The sequence below is a fragment of the Sinohyriopsis cumingii genome, chromosome 4 (genome assembly GCF_028554795.1).
Source record: "Sinohyriopsis cumingii isolate HCF-2022 chromosome 4, ASM2855479v2, whole genome shotgun sequence".
NCBI classification, from domain to species: domain Eukaryota; kingdom Metazoa; phylum Mollusca; class Bivalvia; order Unionida; family Unionidae; genus Sinohyriopsis; species Sinohyriopsis cumingii.
Window position 1 is genome coordinate 76574074 of NC_142964.1, and position 22392 is coordinate 76596465.

Sequence of the window (22392 nt, forward strand, 5' to 3'; positions counted from 1 at the left end):
GTGTTTGTATGGGTGCGCGTACGTTTATATGAATAGTATATTTGGGTTTGTTTTATCTCCTTCCCGTGTGTGGATAGTATATTTGTGGTTTGGTTTTTTTTTCCTCTTCCAGTGTGTGGATAGTATATTTGTGTTTTTATTTTCCCTTTCCCTCTGTGTGGATAGCTTATTTGGGTTTGTTTTTTCTCCTTCTCGTGTATGGATAATAAATATTGGGTTTGTTTTTTCTTCTTCCCGTGTGTGGATAGTAGATTTTGGTTTGTTTGTGCTCTTCACCATTGTGTTGATAGTATATTTGTGATTTGTTTTTGCTCATTCATGTGTGTGGATAGTAGAGTGTGTGTTTTTTTATGCATTCGCGTACGTTTGTGTGGGTAGTCGATATTGTGGGTTTTTTTCTCTTCCCGTGTGTGGATAGTATAATGGTGATTGTTTTTTCTTCTTCCCGTGTGTGGATAGTAGAGTGTGTGGTCTGTTATATAAACTCTCCTCGTGTAAAAATAGTAGATAATATATTAAGTGAGTGTAATGTATGCTTTCCTTCACGTACGTGCTTGACAAATATAAAGTCGAAGCGGTCATTCAACATTCCTGCCATTCAACATTGAATAAACTAAGATGGCTATTGATTTATTTAACAACTTGAAACACAGTTGGTACTGTATGATGGATGTAGCTTACGTGGTGGAAAGGCTTACAGATCAATGGAAGTTAAAAGGTAGCCTAGACATTGTGACCAGTCTAAAAGTAGCCAAAGACCTGATACAAGGTATGAGAGAGGATGTGGAAAAATTAATAGGCTTCATTCAACCTCCGTATGTGAGAGTGGGAACCTTGAAGGAGGCTATTGATAATGTCATAGTCAGGTGTTGTTTTACAAGAGATATTGTATTTGACAGAGTGATAATTTGTAAAGTGGGAGCTAGGCCAACTATAACAAAGGTGAAGAAATTATGAGAAAGGTAATGAAAGAGGAGGTGAAAAAGATAAAAGATAACTGTACTAAAGAAAGAAAGGAGCAAGACAACAGAAAAAAAGAGAGGAGTTGGAAAGACTGAATAAAAACTGGATAAAGGTGCAGGTGAAATTTAGATATATGGGACATCCTGACTGGATGCCAGAGACTGAGAAAAAGAAGAAAGAAATTATTGAGAAAGTGAGGAAATTGTTGAAGAACTAGAGAAAATAGAAGAAGAACCCAAAGGCCTTTTTCAGGGCCACTCATATGCCTCGAAAATATCTGCTTTCTTTCTTAAAATTCTTTTAGTTAGTGGTATAGTTGTTTGTGTTTGTATGTTGTATGTGTTATGTACATCAATGTATGTCTATGTCCCGCCATAACGTTCTAGGGTTCTTTCCCGTTCTATGGTGCGATTGAGGTCAGCTCCTTGCAACATTGTTACCAGTCTTCAGTACCTTGACGTCACCTCACCTGTCCCATTCCTATTCTTGTTCCATTCCTCAAGTCCCATGGTCCGTAAACAACCCCACGACCTTTTTCACTGGATTTTCCATTGTCCGTAAACAGCCTATTACTACTCATTTATTCAGCTTTACTTAGCCTAAAACTTTTCTTTCACACAAACTTAACTAATTTCCTCAGTTATGAAACTTCTTCAGCATTACTAAGCCAAATTCGTTTTCTAACATACAGAATAATACAGTCATTCAACGATTCATGATGAACAATAAGAATGAAATATTGCTATATTCGTCATCTTTAATCACTTTGACTTACTTTTCTAGACGAATTGCAAGGTATCCTTTACGACCAAAGGGCTGTTGCTTTCTATTCGGTAAGAGATCTTCGTAGCAGAAAAAAGGCTGCTGCTTAGTATTAGGAAAGAGATATCTGTAGCCGGAATGGCTGCTAGTATTAGGAAAAAACCCATATCTAGTATCCAAAAGGTATGTTTCTTGCTATTGCAAAAGCGATTTCTGTAGAATAAGTGCTGTTGCTTAACATAAGGTACGGACACAATGTGATTAATCGACATCAATGGCCTTGCCTGCTCCTACCTAACCCTTATATCATCTCGACCACACATACATCACAAAAACAAAATAATGACTCAGAGTCGCTGGCATAGGCATTCGTGTATAGCAGACATACCCATATTTCGACTCAGTAATAAATTCTCATCTAAATGTTCTATAACTACGACATAAATCATGGCATATAGAGATTATTATAGAGACACACAAACACACTCCAAACCGAGGAGAAAGTGATATTACTGTATTCTACACGAAAATGTTCGATACAATTACTATAATTTTTAGGGACTTTGTTATGGAGATAATGCTTTGCCATGGCATTAGATGGTTATTGTCTATAATTTAACAGTCTAGGTGCATTGCGTATCGGATATGAAATATTTGTCCGTAAATCAAGCAGAACAGAAACATGTTTTCCTCGAATCCTAAACAGCCGTTACTAAAATAAACCTTGCAAATAAAGAAATATCAGAAATTCGAACTCAAACGAAATCCGTAAAATGTAAGAATTCACAGTGTCAGAAGGTGAATGATGTGGTAATTCAGAGACAAATTTTCCACTGCAGAGAAATGTCCTTTGTTCCTTGGATTTTTGTAGGTAAATTATTGGTAGCTTTCAAATTTTAGAAATGGAGAGTTGTAACAATTTCAGTAGCACACGCAAGAAAAGGAACATCTTAAAACTAATTTTTAAGATCAAAACAGAAAAGAGAGACGGGTTGTAAAGTAATAAATTAAACTTTTTTTCTCAGTACAACGTCAATGATTTCTTTGTGAACTTCCTTGAACAGAGATTTACCAAATTATATAAGAAGATAACAAAAAGTGCAGAACAAGCAGAACAAATTATAAATAACTTGAATCCATTCAAGTTCTAGTTAAGTGATAGAAGTTGCAATAAAACGTTGAAGGGATATTTAAAGTCTGAACAACGACAAGGTTAACAAAACTCGAGCCTGGAAACCATCGATGTCATCACGACCATATGGACGACTACACTCGCAGTGTCTGCCCATCGACGATGTTCTTATAAGATTTAATAACCAGACAACAAAGTTAAATACGACAAAGACCATCAAAAGCACGAGACCTGCCAAATCGATGCGGTAAATTGCAACAACCTTAACCTTAACAACAGCTTTTCGGTTCGATAGTGTCCAATTGACGCGCAAGGAAACTTTTCGTACTCTACACAACTGACTCGCCTATCTGGGTTTTGTATGTATGAACCCAAGATATGTTCGGTGCCAAGCACACCATTGAGCTGGATTTCTGCATTCTGGCCGTGACTCCATCGATGATAGCGGATTTATGCAGAGGTTCTTGAGCACGCTATACGTTCAGTCCTCAATAATAAAAGCCCAGAAGGCTCCGCCGTCCAAAATAGTTACAGAATGTAACTTTACGCTATTAACCTGTATAATTTGGTGATAATACAATCAATGCCTGTAGCTGACATACAGTGGATCGATCCCGCACAAGCTGACATAAGTAATACCTACATCAGAATCTCACTATGCTGTCCACGTAAGAAACCTGCTTTGTATGTGAGGGTGGGGATGCATTTGTTATACTTCCACTGGGTGCTACGGTCTCGCCATGCCTCCAAATGAACAGGACTTGAGAAAAGCTGTGTTCAATGTATCTAAGAAAGACTTCTTTAAGCGCATAAAAATGAGGTTTCCGAGAAAATGATTGTCCGGAAAAGCGATGAGGATAATATTCAGGGGCTGATTGCAGACCCGCTGCTCGAATTAAGAATACAACGAACACAATCGTCAGACTCGCAGAACGTGATTGAAAATTGCATCAGTTCGCTATATGCATGCTGAGAATAATTGTCAACATTAAATACTGAAGTTCAATCCAGATTACAAAGCTCCTGCACATGAACAGGAAGACTCTGATGCCTGCCACTAGCTCCTTAATAAAACAAAAGTGTCAGAAGCTCAGAAACTGTGATAAGCTTTTTAATATGGAAATACACAATTACACAATGCAAAAAAATCAAACACGATATAATATTGAGATTATGTTTTCAACAATCGTACAGAAGGTTTTAAAGTCATTGGACATATGTCGGTAAATTATTTGCAATCTTTTCTTTAGGATAAAGATGTAAAGAACAGTAGGAAAAGCGGTGGGCAGTTAGATAAGCAAACATTAAAACACAGACGGAACAAATAAGTTTAAGACTCATTGACATTAACTGTTGTCTCAGTGCCAAGTCAACTACATTCTTATTGAATCTTTTCGAAATGAATTACTAGTGAAACAAATCGCAAAAAAATCCACATATAATGTTCCTTCAATTCGCTACAAATAAAAAACAAACATTACAACCCAAAACAGAAAATTACAGTTCTGTACAAACTGCATTTATATAGCAAAATGTTAGCTTAGTAGATACATAACGTCATTGGAATGTTGTCTAGTGATCATTGTTACTATTCACGATAAAACATATATCAAAGATTTTGTGTAACACAAAGTTCAAAGCGTTTGCTAAGAAATCTTAAAGCTTTGGCACATACCAATGCTAAAAGAATTATATGCAAACTAGTGTCAATTTTGTGCAAGGAAACATTTCACTTCTGTGAAGATTTTTGGAAGGCAATGTTTAAAGTTTGTAGTAGGTACTAATAAAGTTATAGTCAGGTCAATATTAACGGTTATTTTGTGACGAAATAAAGTGTCCCTGGGAACCCTGTATATTTGGATATTACAATCAACACTTGTTTTCAACACACCCATTCGGATTGTTAAAATGGATTTCGTGGTGTAACATTATACAACGACTGAATTGTTGGAAAATATACAGGACAAAATTTTGGCTTTCACAAAAAAGTCAGCATTGGCTTGCATACCACGTTCGGATTGTCATTAGCAACGACTTAAGCGATTGATTTCCTCACTTAATTTCCACAAACACAGAAACATAGACTGACACAAAACTTATATCATGGTCTAGTACAAAACTGTCATATACTGGCTTGAGCAAATGATCTTAAACTTGTATACAAAACCTAATACTGATATGCAAAGCCAACTCTTTTAACATGGGCAGGTAAACAATATTAACACAAAGCGTGAACAGTTGCTTGCACACATACATCAATATTAGCTTGCGAAAAAAGCTTAAACACGGTTTGTAAGAAAACCTTCACACTGTCTTGCACAAAAGCGTTAACAAACACTTTCCCTATGGTATATACAAAAACATAAACATTGAAATGTTGTTGCCATCTCCACCAACCATTTAATCAAACATGTCTGCATCCACGCCTTCTGACCAAACTGCAATCGCACTGTCCATTACAAGCACCTACTGATCAAACTATGCCGTCTTCCTGACCCATGTCTGTTGACCAGCACATTCTTACTGATCAGTATCAGCATCTAACACCCACAAACAAACACCAACAGCCACTAACAATCATCCAAATCCACTTATCTACACTAACACCTACAAACAGGCATGTAAAGTAATGGAACAAGGTATTGATGATTAACACAATCCAGCACTACCTTTTATCAAGCAAACATAATGGTGAAAGTGGCAAACTGAAGCTACCGGAGCTTATATATAAAGTATTTTCTACAATACATGTTTTGCTGGATGTGCAGTTTTTATATTTGTAGTGATGTCATAAATAGTAGCTACCATGTGAGACAACTCATATCAAATTAAATGGCCATGAATAAAAGTAATATTCAATTACAAAAGTGTCGTGCAATTTATCAAGGACAAAAAAAACCCCACAAAACAAACAAAATACCCCAGTAATATTATTTAAAATTAGCTGAGACAAAAAGTCGTACAAAGATTCCGAAACTAATACGAACTTACGTGGAGGCTAAAACTATTCGGAATATCATTGACAAATGTGACCAAAACTAAAAGCAGTACTTACATTCGAAAACTGTCACGACCTTGAGTAGAGACAGAAACAAGTCAGAAAAGAAATTAAAAGTATGATGAAATAAGAAATATAACTTAGAATTCAAAAAACCGATACGGAATATAGCAGCACATTTAACGCATTTGGAACATAATTTTTAAGAAAGATACTTCAAACTAAAATCAATGTTAAAATACTGAATCAGTCCAATATTGAATTAAAGGATGCACGCATATACAAATGATTAAATTTTTGAAAATAAGTATGAAAATTAAAACTTTTGAAAACAAAGTTTTTCAAATTGTAGAAAGGCTAGTAAATAATACAATTTAAACTGGCTAAATATTACACAAATTTCATTTTCTGGAGACATTCAAGATTAAAATATAAAATGTTGGAAGGTTGGTGGACATCGTTAATAGTATTTCTGTTTCTAGAAACATCGGTGGTCATAAAAGGAATCATTGTGTGTTAACAAAGGATTATGTTTTTAGAACATATTATAAACATTTGCATCCGTTAGTATGATGAAGATCATCGGTCAACCATGTTCACTATTTAAAACCAACAAATACAAATAAACAGATGAAGGTTAAGATATTTACATTTTGTCATTAACACACATAATTGCAATCCAACATCTAGAATTACAAACAAACATATGATGGAACGGAAATAGTTCAAGGTCATTCACATTAAATTATGAACTAAACAAGTGGTCCTAATATATTGTAATTAAAAGCATGTGCTTGTATTTCAAACAGGCTTGCTATAAATCTTCCATTTGTGACTTTATATCAATGCAAGACTAATGCAGAGCGAAAGAACAAAGAAAGTGCAGAGTTGTATAGTACCATCTTCAAAATAGACTATGTCATCCAATCCCTGATATAATCATTAAGAAGACAACCATGCTTTAAAGAAAATACACCATTCTGATTACATTATGATCACTTAAATTCATTTATTACCATGTATTTACACAATTTCGTAACATCAGATGAATTATCGAGTTAAAAGTTTTCCTGCCTCGTTTATCTGTTTTAAGCATTTGTGTTCGCCGATTCTCTTTATAGACTTTTAATGCATTGTATCGTTGCCAGTTAAGTTTTATCAAAATAGTAATACAAATCTGGAAAACCTTTACTTATGTATCATGCTATAATTAAATTATAAGACCAAATGGCGTTTCAGTGCCTTTCATATTCAATTTTATGCCTTTTTTTTTGCTGGCAAACTCAAACCAACAAGCTTCTCACAGCGACAAAGAGTACTTTCCATAACTTATTATACATTGCCACATCGTCCTATTTTAATAGAGACGCGTCTCATTTATACTTCATGTAGGCACTCGAGTAACTTCAAGGGTTGGATCTTACACACTGTTCGTTATGCATAACTAGCGATAAATGTTCCTAAACGAATTCTTGCTTTCGACAGGAAAATGTCTTTTCATCATCAGTTTACCAATAAAAGAAAACAGTATAATATAGATGAGACAAATAGGAGGGGAGTAAATCAGCATAGTTACAATGTATTTGATTTTCTTACAAATCCAATACAGATGAGTCTTACATATACACATAGAGAAATGAAAACGAAAGTCTTTAAGTAAGTTCGATTGTGTGAGCGTGATGTAATGGCTAATTTCCTCAAAGTTTTTGATCGCTAAGATATTACAGAATGTTTCGGTCATTCCTAAATCTTGTTTGCGTTTACTAAATCGTATTCTGCAGAGCAGAATATTCTGCCGGAAGGAAGCTTACTAAGGAACATTCTAATAACCTAAGCGAAATCGATGACCCATTTTGTGTCATTATAACCTAATGTTGACTATGCCCAGCTGTAAATTTTCATCATTTGGAACAGTGCTTATCAACGCTACAAAATCAGAATACAACCGAATGGAATGTAGACCAACAACCTGAATGACAAATCTAATTAAAATCAGATATCCACTATTTTGCGTTATGTCCCATGTTATTACCATAATTGCTAATGTAATCAACCAGTCAGATGAATTATTATATCTTCGCGGTTGGGAACCTAAGCACCGCTGATGATGATTTATTTGTGCCGAACGATTTTATTCACCTCTAAATTTCTGGAACCTGCATTTCCATTGCCTAATTCAAAGGTCATCAGAACATGAACCCTAAGCGGTTGCTATCAGATCTTTGCGCAGGACAGTGGAGATTTGATTTTTAACAGATTGCCCGAATGAAAATTCTTATATTGTATTCGGTCCAAATTCATTGATAACACATTATGTGCTCAAATTTGAGCATGGCAACTATTCGACACATAAAATCGCACACATGCTTAACATATTTCAAGTGGAAGTAATTTTTCCGTTACAAACAAGCCGATTTGCTGATGTTTAGTCCTTTGTAAAAATGGCGGTTGCTATCAACAATGGCAAATCGATGTTTCATATTAACTTTCTCACATAAAGATAATATTCATATGACTAATGTATATTTAAATGCCAATGAAATTCAGTACATTAAATGAACAGAGACTTTCTTTTCACAATCGAACATTAAAGATATCTAATAATTCTCTTTCGTCGCTGGAAAAATAGGATGCTTCCTCCTTGTGCCAATATAAACTTAGTCATTTGTTTGATTTTTTTTTTCTTTTCAGCAGTCATCATAAAATAATCACTATTTATGTCAATGGATTAGAGGACAACTGAGGAATTTTATTTACTATTGTTTTTCTCAGCGGCTCAGATAATTCTAAAATCGGTGAATCTATATAGTTTTCAGAGAACAGTAAAATAGTTGCATCATTGATTATTGTTAGGGAAGAACATAAGCAATAATCCAAACGACTCTTGATTGATAATGTAAGATTTGTGCAATACATGTATGCATTATCACCTCACAGAAACATATAACTAAATTTGAAACTCGGCCTTGGATTCTTTTCTATGGACAGCAAATTCAAACGTAAAATTGGCAGATATCACGCTACGCTGAACACTATGATCAGAATACTGCCCTTGGACGTATATACAAGGTTTCATATATTAAGTAATATTGCCAGTGCCGATCGGAATATTGCCCTTGGGTGAATATAGAAGGCTTCAATGGTCTAGTGAATGGCATTCAATCAGTTATTTAGTCTCTTTGAAAGTGCATAGTTGGAAATGAATATATTTGACTTTATGTGAAGGAAGGTGCCATTAATTACTATGGATGTTAGATCAGTATATTTACGCTTCTTTTATCTTCTTTTAATATCAGAGCGTAAATTGGTATTGTTACCACTCTAGATCATCACATATGTAACAGAGATAAAATGAAACCAAACTTTTAAGCAAAATCAAGAAGTACTTTTCCCCATAATAAAGTGTGAATATTCAAGAGATACTTACCATATTGTGAATAAAATTCAAAACAATCCTACATGACCTATCAAAGATCTAAATCTAAAGAATGTTCCGAATCTGTTCCTATATTCTCGAATGACCTGATATAATTCAGTCACGCAATCTGACAAGTATTTGAATGAGATCACACAAATCCAAAGTAATATCTTAGTCCAAACGTCAATGGAGACAATAGAAATTACAATGAATATTTCAAATAAATAATTCATCTCGAATAGTATCTGATGTCAACAGAACAACTGTTACTTTCTATCATGGATACCCAGAGACTGATGTAGAACATAAATGAACTATTTGCTTATCAATTCTATATTTATAAGAATTCATATTTGACCTACATTACAATATAATGTGAATACTCCAGCGGAGAAACGTAGCATAATCTTAAACAAGAATTGCCATGAACTCAAATGCTACTACACTATTTCGGTTGCATCATATAATCAAATAATTTAAGTGATTTACTATCTTGTCAATTTTGTTACGACCCAAGAGAGGATTAACCTTAAATATACATAATGGTAAAGAGGCTCGATTGTAAACGGAACAGAACGCGCACTTTGAACGTTTTCCGTAGACAAAATATTTATATTTGAATTGGAAACGGCATTCTAGTCCCGACATTAGAAAGCGTTACTAAGACGAAGCAAATGAAACGTTCAATTAAAAGCCGATATGAAGTCGCATGAAGAAGGCATGGATACCTTTAAACACTGTTGGATGACCGTGATATTTAAGAGCAAAAACGTGCAGTTCAAACTGCAGTCAGAAGGAGTTTTAATTTTCAAGTTATGAAAATAACATTTGGAAAAATAAACTTGCAGTCTTGAGATGAGCAGTTTCTAATCGGAATGACGCTTGTGATGAGTAATAAAACAATGAAAATTATTTGGGGTATCTGAGATTTCCAAGCTTCAAAGTAATAATTAATTAGAATTAAGGTCTTGTTCACTCGCTTCATAATATAATAGAACTTTGCAATCTTTTGAACGAACAGTTTAAATTTATAAAAGGTTTGCTTTTCAATATATATTGTTTTCTTTGTGACCGAGAAACGCAGCCTAAGATACTTTAAGAAGTATTGATCTTTACTATGTCCTATTACTTAAAGTCAGCCAAATTGAGTAACCAAAATAGTTAGGCTTGTTCTGACCCACATCACCAAACGAAATATGGATGATCATTATCAATCTAGAATGCTTCAGGGTCATTGTTCAGACCATTTGATATGACTATAGGATATCCCTCTGACTATTGGACCAACCGGCTCTATGACCACCGGACATTAGGAAGTATTGATATGTTCTGAGTTGGTGTAAGAATGTAAAAGATATACCAAAATCAAAGATAATTTGTATTAGTTGTACGCACTGATAAGTTACATCCGATGCCAAATTGGATACGGTCGCTCAAAGGCGACAATTACCATTCTGATGTATGTTATTAGAAATTTAATACATACGATGACAAGTTCTTTGTAGCATAGGGAATTTCTTCACAAAAAAAAATGTTAAGGCTGAATGGCAAACTTGATTTTAGAAAATAAAGGCTTCGTGTCTGAAACGGTTGTAATTGTAAATCTGTTTTTCAATGATCATAATGTGTTTCTTTTTATCTGACATTAACTACTGCCTTTATCACCATTAAACAAGGAATTTATTAGCATTATATTACATTAATAAGGACAACTATAACATTATTTCCATATGACTGCTGCCATTTACAAGATAAAATATTACAATGCACATGATAATTTCTGCCGCCGAAAATATGTCATTTCATAAGTGAGTGTCGACAATCGCTTACACGTATAGATTTGCAATTAGTAGTGTTTGACTTAAACAATGTTCTAACGGCCCATATATATATATATATATATATATATATATATATATATATATATATATATATATATATATATATATATCAACTGACTGCAGAGGTTAATAATGCCTTTGAATACTCTCTTAAATAACGTTTTAAAGAAGAGAATAAAGCTGCTAATATTTAACCAATATATCAATGTATGCAACACCGACTCAAGATAATTTCATGTACATCACAAATGATGCCTATGAAAGGTTTTGTTTCCGAAAATACGTTCTAACTCTAACGTTTTGAGTAATTGGACTATATAGTACTCATAAATTTCAATTTTGCATCTGCGTCTACGTGAAGACTATGGATAAATGAACACAAACTTCACATTACAAATACTAAACAAGATATTCCTCAGTTTTCGGCAACTAGGAAACTGTTGAGATTCGTTACCTTGAAATGTACTTGGATATCTTTTACAAGAAAGTGTGTGTGTGTGTGTGTGTGTATTCTTCATTTGCCTAGTGTATTCTGTGATAACTATTGTAACATTGTGCCCTTCTCAGGTACGGTATTTCAATTCGTAAAAATTATTGATAGATCTAGAGGTTTCGATGACTGCAGTGAGGCTGATATGATCGAAACTCTCTGCTTTCATTATGAAGCCATAAGGAGGATGATTCCCCCAAAAGAACTTGCATGTTGACGTTCTACTGAGTCTCTGTGTCCAAATCGATAAACGCCTTTCTGCAACATTCTTTTAATTTATTAAATATTTACCTTTTGAGAAATATGGCAACCAAAACGGCGACTGCAAGAGGAAACAATCTGTCCCAGAGGCAAGAATGAGATCAAGATTGATCGTCCTCCGCAGAGAATAAATGTTTGTGCTAATTGCAAGGCAGAACATTTATCATACGCTAATGGAAACTATAAAAGATACAAAGCATAAAAGAGAAAAAAGTCATGACCTTTCCAGCGGCCAGGAGATTCGTGAAAAAGAACCTGCCACAAATATTGTCTATACCCAGAAAGCCATTTTATCCAAAGGTCCAGTTATAATGTTAGTAATGATGCCAACAAAACCCATGTTAACAGCGAAGTAGATAATCTAGTTAATTAGCCTGACACTGTAGTAATAACATCTAATACTACAAGCAAAACACCACCAACATCTAGCCTATGGAAAGAGAAGCAACTCATTTGTCCTCACGGAGCGACGCAGAAGATTCCCAACAATCCTGCCAAAATATCGGGTTCTACGCCAAAGGAACAGTCATCTAGCGCTAATGTCGATTAATTCATAAAATCGAGCAAGAGGAAAGCTAAATAACAAACTTGACCTTTTAAATGTATGGACGATTCTATCAAGCAATTTAATAAATTTGGAAGTCTAGATATTATGAACGCTATAGAGCCCGTGATAACGCACTAGAGAAACCTCCCAGACATTACATACATCCACGACTTCCATACACATGAATGACACCCTAATACAATGACAATGCCGCGGTTTAAAGGCAAATATAGATAAATTCGTTTTCTACGAAACCATGATCCAAAAACTATTTGTCTTCAGAAAGTGATAGTTAATTCTAAAATCGTCATCACCTACATCAATTTTTCAAGACATTCTTTTACTGCTGCTGGAGGAGTATACATCATGATCAATAATAAAACTCATCATAGCCAAAGTAATACCAATACTACAGGCTAAAGCTGTTCATTGTATTCAATATTTTTAGTTTGCTTAATGTCACTCTCAACAAGAACTCTATTCAATTCAATTACATATTTGAATCGTTCCCTGCGCCTTTGGTTTGCTTGGTATTTTGTACGACCACCATACTTTCTGGGGCTGTAAAAATGTCAACGTTTCTTTGCCCTTGTAATGATAATTGAGATAGATAGATAGATAGATAGATAGATAGATAGATGGATGGATGGATGGATGGATGGATGGATGGATGGATGGATAGATAGATAGATAGATAGATAGATAGATAGATAGATAGATAGTCATCCTTCCATCAGATCATATTCGTCCATAGATCTCACTTCAATCCTTCTTTTTTATTTCACGTCTCGTGGGAAGTTTTCCTTGTTGCTAACTTTTTATGAAACCCGTACTTAAAGTATATTGGTCTGATAGTTTTGTATGGTACACATGTAGGAGAGAATCATATTAACAAGGATGGAGGTCAACGTTTTCACAAAATCCACATATAATGTCTCAGAATTTCGTGTGAAAAATATAATACTATATTAAATCTTTAGCTAGAGTGATATTTCGGTTAAACTGTATACCAATTTTAAGGACTATGATTAACTTATCAAAGTCGAGCTTAAATACTCTTTTTGTAACGTCATGAAAAATCAGGTCGTGTGACATATTGTACTTTCACATTTGTAATGAGACACAGCCTTATTCCTCTATGTATATAAACGTATCTCGATTTAGTAAATTCATGTTAACAGTTTGGCAACAGGTCATTCAATGTGATTCGTTATAATAATATAGGATTATGTAATCATAAAAAATTCTTTATATAAATAACTAATCTCTTTCACTACCGATATTACAATCATCGCCTTTTTAATTGTCATTTGTAACAATAGCAGACAAGCGAAGAAACATCACTATGTATCAGAAGACGTGGACAGGCTCGAAAATTCCACGATCCAATGTTTCGCACTTGGTCAGAATAAATTCCTTTAGACCTCTGTATAGAGTATATTGTTCATATATGTATATGTTGACAACTATAGTTATATACACCAATGCACCCTAAATCTGCTTGAGTACGTGTTCGAGTATACGTGTGTGTGTGTGTGTGTGTGTGTGCGTGCGTGCATGCATGCCTGTACGTGTGTCACCCTTATTATATTTTAAAAATATAACCTGCTACAGAAATTGAGAACCACATGTCAGAAGGGTCTTTGACGACCAAATGAAATTAAATTCACAAAGAAATTCCTCGTTCTGGGAGAAATTGCATTCCCGTCTACAACTGTGTCGCACTTGACGAAAATTTGAAACCATCTTATGTCTGGCAGGAATTGAAAAAGGACTTGGCATGCTTGAAAAACAATGATTCCTTGTAATGTTGTCGAGACTGGAATAGGAGGATTTATGATGTGATATATTGATGCATGTCCTTGAAGACTGCAACAAATGTCAAGGAGCATGCACGGACAAGAAATAAAAAAGAATTAAGCGAAGTTTTGGACTGCTTTGATTTATTAAAGTATTTATTTACTAGTGTGACAATAAGCCGGGGTACCGTTAGGCTTCATCTTGTAACTTTCAAATCTCAATGGTATCATGTCTGATTATCAAGTGATAACTTGCATATTCTTACATTCTTAAAGGGTAAATCCGACGGTAATAAACAAATTCAGTCTGACCTTCATACGATACACTAGAATTCATCATGTAATGTACTTCACACACGCACGCATGCACACACACACACACTCACACACACACACACGTACGTACATATATATATATATATATATATATATATATATATATATATAGAGAGAGAGAGAGAGAGAGAGAGAGAGAGAGAGAAAGAGAGACAGAGAGACAGAGAGAGAGACAGAGAGAGTACTTGTACACGGCACGAAATAACTATCTGCGGCTTCAAACTATTGTATTGATAAATCAGACAAATGTTAAAGCAGAAAAATTGCAAGAAAAGATCTGATCGATTCTTTGACGCATTTAATGACAATGTAGGTCAAGTTTACCTAGATGTGACATTTGTACGTAAAAACGTAACTAATAACTTTGTTATAAATTGAGGGGTAGTGAAAGTTCGTATGCAAATCAGTTATGCATATAATTTTTATCTATATAAAATCGAAGGACTATCAAACTTAGTCAATACAGTAATTATGTTTAATTGATACAGTAATTATGTATATTTGATACATTAATTATGTATAATTGATACAGTAATTGTGTATAATTGATACAGCAATTATGTATAATTGATACAATGATTATGTATAACTGATATAGCAATTATTTAAAACTGAGGCGTCTGAGATTCAACAGCCTTGTATTAAACCTATATGTTAAAATTGTTTATAATATGACAAAAATCAGAAAGCCAACTGAACTTATTTTGTTCATACGTTCTTTGTACGTTTAACAATGAATCACTAAATGCGAAGCAACATTTAATCATAATTTGTTATTTTTCTTTTCTTTTCCTTTTTATTTTGTTTTGCTTATTATATACATCAGATGTAATTGCATGTTAAAACTAATATTTTCATAACCGTCAACATTTGTTCCCATTCCTGGAACTTTCTATGAAAAATAATGAAATGACTGTCAATTCGCTTAGAGAGTTCAGAATAAAGTTGGTACAATGCCTAGTATCAACTATCGACATAGATTTGTAGAATACTAGCTTAGTATCAACATAACTTCATAGTATGTTAGGTAGGTATCAACACAAATTGGTTGTATGCTTGCTTAGTAGCAGCAAAGCCTGGTAGAATGCTATTATCAACACAAATTGGTATAATGCTAGCTTAATATCAACAAAAATTGGTATAATGCTAGCCTAATATCAACACAAATTGGTATAATGATAGCTTAATATCAACACAAACTGGTATAATGCTAGCTTAATATCAACACATATTGGCATAATGTCATCTTAATTTCAACACAAATTGGTATCATGCTAGCTTAGTATCAACACATATTGGCAGAATAGTGCTAGCGTTTGATAACATGGTGTGCTCAACATCTATTAAATATCCTATGCACAACGGACTGCAATCGATAAAGCACTAGCGACTACACCACTAGACATTGTTTATTACGAATGTTTAGTGACTTAATTAACTTATGGACTGCACTACATGTAGTCTGATTACAAAATTCAATTACATTTCCGCTGAGAATGAACATCTGAGACACTTGTGAATAAACAAATATTCAAATCATTCGTGCCATCTACAATATTATCATAACTATTTCTGCCATTTCTGCCAATATTCCAATCGTTCGTGTCATCTACCATATTATCATCACTATTACTGTCATTTCTACCAATATTCCATTCATTCTGTCATCTACACTATTATCACCACCATTACTGCCATTTCTACCAATATTCATATTTGACTGTCAAATCAACGTAATTTGATTCATATTTCTTTAGTGAAAAGTATCTTGAAAGCGAGCTGACTGATACAAATACAACACGGACACGCACAATAAATTAGAGATATTTTTCTTACAAACAGATAATCATATTCGACGTTTACAAGCATCAGCTGAACTGCTTCTACGTCAGATAATGTTGATCATACAGGATCGTCATTTTCGAATGACACAAAGCAATGCCGTATGAATATTACCAACAAAATGAATACAACACTGATCTTGACTTTATCAAGATCAAGGAAAATTACAATTACAGTTTTGATCAATGCTGCCGTGGATACACTAAAAAATTATATATGTAGATTAGATTAGAGAAATCAGAACGAATATTAAGAGGACTTGCAATGATAGAGTATGCAATGTGACCCTCGTTACTTATAATTATATAACAACAGTATGCGATTTAGGATAATTTGCTTAATATACGTTAGAGCTGGCCTTTTAGTTGTTTAGGGGCTGCTGTTTGGAAAATACTTTGTCTTCATCCTCGAGACATAAGTCATGTTTGTTGTTTGAGAATGTTTAAGCAAACCATATAGTCAGTCAACGTCATATGAACAAACCTGTTGCTACATGTATTGTCTGACTTGAAAGAAGTATAACATAATAAGACCATGCAGAAATAACAGTATGACCCAACCAAACTGTATAGATATATCATTATGACCTCATCAAAAATGTACAGAAATGTATTATGACCACATCGAAAATGTACAGTTATAGTATTATGAACCTACAAAAATATACCGAAATGTATTATAACCCGACATGAATGTCAATAAATTGGTTAATGCGGAACTAGACTGTACCGAAATAGTATTATGACCCAACAAAACTGTATAGATATATTATTATGACCTCATAAAAAATGTACAGAAATGTATAATGACCATATCGAAAATGTACAGAAATGTATTATGACCCAACAAAACTGTACAGTAATAGTATTATGAACCTACAAAAATGTACAGATATGTATTATAACCCGACATGAATGTCAATAAATTGGTTAATGCGGAACTAGACTATACCGAAATAGTATTATGACCCAACAATATTGTAAAATTAATTGTACGACCCAATAAAACGGCGCAGAAATGGTATCATCACTTAACAAGACTTTGCGGAAATAGTATTATGGCCCACTAAGACTGTACAGAAGTAGTAGTTTCGCCCAACAAGACTGTACAGAGATAGTATTATGACCCAATAAGACTGTACAGAAACAGTATTTTCACCCAATACATCTGTACAGAAAATGCTTTGTGACCTAACAAGACTGTACAAAAGAGCATCATGACCCAACTAGAATGTACAGAAACAGTATGATTCAACAAGACTGTACCGTGATAGTATGAGGACCTAACAAGACTACAGAAATAGTAGTATGATCCAACAACACTGTACAAAAATAAAACTGCATATTACATCCAATAGTATATTGTTTAAACCAATCAAAGAAATATCTACAAAACTATCAAGGTAACATAACATTTCATTTGACATCACACGAATGTTTTATAATTTCTATACTTTTGGGGAAGTCCTATAGCCTGTTACACTTATCAATAAAACGGATGGCTTCCCTCTTCACTACCACTTCTGCGATGTGCAGAAAGTTACGAAACCTTCACACTGGTTGTGACATTGCCATCTGATTGATTCTATCGTTGCCATCCAATTAGATGTAACATTACCATCGAATTGCTTGTGTATTTGTATAATTGCCATCGAATACTTCTGTCATTGCCTTCCAATTAATTGTGTCACTGCCATCTAATTGTTTGTATCATTGCCATCGAATTACTTGTATCATAGCCATCGAATACCTGTCATTGCCTTCTAATTACTTGTCATTGCCATTTAATTGCTTGTGTCATTGTCATTTTATTACTTGTGTCATTGCCATCTAATTGTTTGTATCATTATCATCGAATTACTTTTATAATTGCCATTGAATTGCTTGTGTCATTGCCATCAAATTAATTGTATCGTTACCATAGAATTGAGCAGTAGTCTAAGTTGAATTTATTCTGGCAGGCTACAGCTCCAAAGTCACTGGCTGGAAACAATTAGTAACAAAAAGACTGCTACTGTGTAACTTAACTCTTTTGAATGATAAGATTTTTACAATTGTTTGAAACAATTATTTGTTTTTACACAGTTCACACAATAACCTATTATATATATCCAAATGAACTATTTCGAAAACATGGTATTAAACTTCGGGCTTAAGTCTTTAGAACGGTATTCATCTTATATTACAGCTTATAAGAACCATGATTCGGTGAGCAATATCACATCATCGTAATTCTCACAATGCCATCAATAACATACTTCAACAATTAATATAGTGATAACCTATTTAAGTGAAATGTATTGACATTGAATTGATATCACTATCTGTTCCATAATCAACAGTTGCTTGACAATAACACTTCTGAGCACAAAAAAACACGTTATTATTTGAAGGCTTCTTTCACAGGGATGAATCTGTGATATGTATCTGTTCATGTTCCAATTTTTCATCAAATGCTGTTTCAGACTGACTTTGACTCGTTTCTGTCCTCAGTGGAAAACTGTACAGTCATAAAATTATTTATATTAGCTCTCGAATCACTGCGGGTTGGATTTGACAGCGTTTCGACGTCATTTGCAGAGGACGTTGCCGATGTTTCACTCAATGCTCCAAGACTTCTGAGCAACTTTGGGGAATAAATCTTTCTGGCCTTGTCTGGTATAGGTACAGTATTTGGCGACCCGTTATGTACATGTTGTCCTTGCCACGCTACGTAATTTCCAACGGAAGTGAAGGCCATGTTTTTCATTTGTCTGAAATTTGACCTCATACAGCAGCAGCAACGCATAAACTCTCTTTTGAATTTAATGGTAAATATTCCTGGAATGAAAACAAAATACTCGTCAAATCTTAAGTCTGTCAACTAGCTACTTGTCCATTTTGGATTGGAACCATTTCTAGAGTTTATTATTGATTTGGTAATCTGTAGTTTGACCCAAACTCCCCATTTCCTTGACTCACGCCGAAACGCAGTTGTAAACATGCCTGAAATAAAAATAATTGCCACTGTTTTCACAACTCCAAGTATTTCGTTTACCAATGGCCTGAAATCTTAAATTAATAGTTTAACATTTTTAAATTTCTTATTTTGCTGCCGAAGATGCACAGCATTTATGATGCAAGCGTAGACATTTTTCACTGTCATTCTTAAAAACATATACACTCCAGGTTTGTGCCGGAAAGATTTATACTGTATTTATATCACTTTTCCATAAAATGATTCCTTTTAAAACCTCAAAGCCTCTTCATTTTATTTATGTTTGATATAAATATGCTTGTACTACCATGTACATTTTTACAAATATTTATATTTTATTCGTGACTCGTTTAAGTACAAGTGTATTTATCCACGTATTCATATTAACCCAACTTTTATTCCATGTACTACGAATAAAAACCATTGCTACGAATATTACACTATACTAATGGTACATTAAAATGGGTCATGTTAGTGATTTTAAGTTCTGTCATTGACTCTAAAACTGTGATTTATGAGTAAAATGTATTTATATTATATTATCGTACACACACGCCAGATTTATAATATTTTAAATTAGTCTAGAGTCGTTAGGAACTAATAAACATGACGCTTGAAAGAAATACGAAAATGATAAATGACTATATATTCGTCCTCCTCTCAACACTTTGATCCCAGCCTCTTGAAACGGATAAACTATCATAGCAGAAATAATTGCGTCGAATTTACGACCCTGCAAAGCCAAAACACAAACTGCTCAGATACAAAGCAATAAATCATGGTATGTATATCTAATTCGACTGAAAATGCGTCACATTCCGTTTGATTTATACTTTTTGACGTCTCACTTCAGAATTAGTTCAAGAATGCACGAATCCAATCAATGCAACATCGTTGACCATTTTTATACATTATTTGGCGGCATGACAAGAAGGTAATTTGTCAAGGTATAATGTACCAATACAGTTTTGCCAATCTCATCAAGATACACACCATGCAATTGTTTGCACTGCGAGCTTACGGTTAATGCTACACCCATTTTAGTTTTAAAATGCCAGTACTTGATTAGATTACGCATTTATCTAACCGTCTGTTAGCGTTTGCTGAAACACATTTGTCAAGTATTTCTTTTCTCAGCCTATTGCTTAAGGGTATGGTTCGAAAACTTTTAAGTTAACCCACGCTATCCTGTTCCATGGTTATTGCCATTTTAAAAAAAATTCAATATATTGGATTTAATCAATGAAGGAACAAAAATCTTGTTGCTCTTATTTGCCAAATTATGATTCATTCAGATTTTGGAGACAGTCAAAAATAAAAATGCTCTCTCCCACCTTCAAAGTACCATGTCTGCCTTCTTCGAATTTAGGAAACACAACATGTAATTCTGGATATTGGAAAATAATAGTTATACATCTTACCATAGACAATCGGATTCATGCATGAGTTGGACACAGCAAACATGAAGAGACCCTTCTGTACTCTGCCGTCCAAGTTCTTGGCGGTTTCTCTGTATAAAAATGCAAATAACATTGTTAATGCAATACTATTGATGATGAAGTCTAAATAGAAAATGAAATCTATATCTTCTACTAGGTGTAGTCAATATTGTTTTCGTTGGTAACTTTGACGCCAAAACTGCTTATATATATGAGATATTTGTAATGATGTATCTTCAAGGAAATGTGCACCTATTTTAAACAATTTGAACAGTGGGTTGCCAGAAAATGCTATCGTACGTGGCTTTCAAGCAGAGCAATCAATTTCATTCAACGTTTTATTTAAAATATGTTCTTGCTAACTTAGAATTCTTCTGTTATATGCTTCTGAATTTGTTGGATAAATATATTTTTTGTTCTCATTCACGCCACAGTGTATGTCATGTTAATCCAACTTTTAACCAACCGAGTCAACGATGAATTCAGTATCGCATTCCACGTGAGCCATTTGCTGGCTTTTCAATCACTACCATGGATATATAGAGAGTCTTCACCAGTTCCTGCATGGGTACAGTTGGCGCACGAAAGACGCTTATTCTCGATTCTATGGAGATTTTTCAGTGTTGTTAGAGAAAGAATATTCTTTGTATATAGATAAAAAAATTCACTGCTATTTCTTTAAATATTCAGACGATTTCTGCAATGCGATGCTTTGAATTGATCTTTATTTGCCCACATTATTTATTATATTCCAGGATCTGTTTGGATCGTTTGATTGTAAAGTTCTTACTTTCCTTTGCAATCGTTTTTTTATAATGAAACTTCTGATTTGCAAAAGTTTTCTTATACTGTTTACTAGATGTTAGCTTATTATCTTTACTCACTGCAGTTTTTCTAAGTTCGTGAAGTATCCTACACAAGTGGTATTCTTTTTCTGGCCTTGATACACTTGTTGTAAAACCAAGGCTTAGAGTCAGCTTTTTCTTGTGTGCGTTTACAGAACTTTCACCTGTTTGTATTTAATGTCAGTTCATCAGAACTAAAAAAATGTTACTTTAGTTGTTGATGATTGTCATGTTGTTGGGAAATTTTGCTGATGCTTCGCGGTTCATGTATACACATATTTTCTTATAGTTATTTCGTAGTGAGAGCACCTTGATACATAAATACGTTTTACGTAAGGTTTCGTCTATAGATTCGATTCTGGACAAAGAAACTGCCTGTCCGTTGTGTAACCGTTACGCTTAATTCAAAAGAAATTATACGTCCGAGTAGACGCGCTTTTGTTTGCTTTGCACTCAGTCAGCGATGTCCCGACCGGGAATTAACAGCAAAAGTTAGTTGGGGAATTATCCCAAAGCAGTTTTCAACTAGACAAGGCTGTAGCCAATCGGAACTGAGAGATTCAACTTTAGGGAGGAGTTCCCGCGTAATTGAGACGTTATTTCGGGTAAATTCATTTTTGGAAAATTAGTACAGTTAGAGAGCAGTTAGATGTACTCCGAGCGCATAAGTTGTGCACTTGGAAAAGGACGGGTAGACATTCTTGTGAAATTCTAGTTTGGATATGGAATTAAAGGCTTCTGAG

At 34.2% G+C, this 22392-nt stretch overlaps 1 protein-coding gene across 1 annotated transcript in view; it reads right to left on the reverse strand.

Annotated features, from left to right (window-relative positions):
* Positions 1-14830: 14830 nt before the first annotated feature.
* The window catches only part of LOC149801488 (adipokinetic hormone/corazonin-related peptide receptor variant I-like), a 48586-nt gene continuing 41024 nt past the window's right edge, over positions 14831-22392 (reverse strand). The window contains exons 5-6 of the mRNA XM_089956807.1: positions 20787-20875; positions 14831-19208 (exon numbers count right to left, since the gene is read on the reverse strand). Of these exons, the coding sequence (XP_089812933.1) occupies positions 18850-19208; positions 20787-20875 (448 nt within the window). The 3' untranslated portion in view covers positions 14831-18849. The remainder of the gene's footprint in view (positions 19209-20786; positions 20876-22392) is intronic.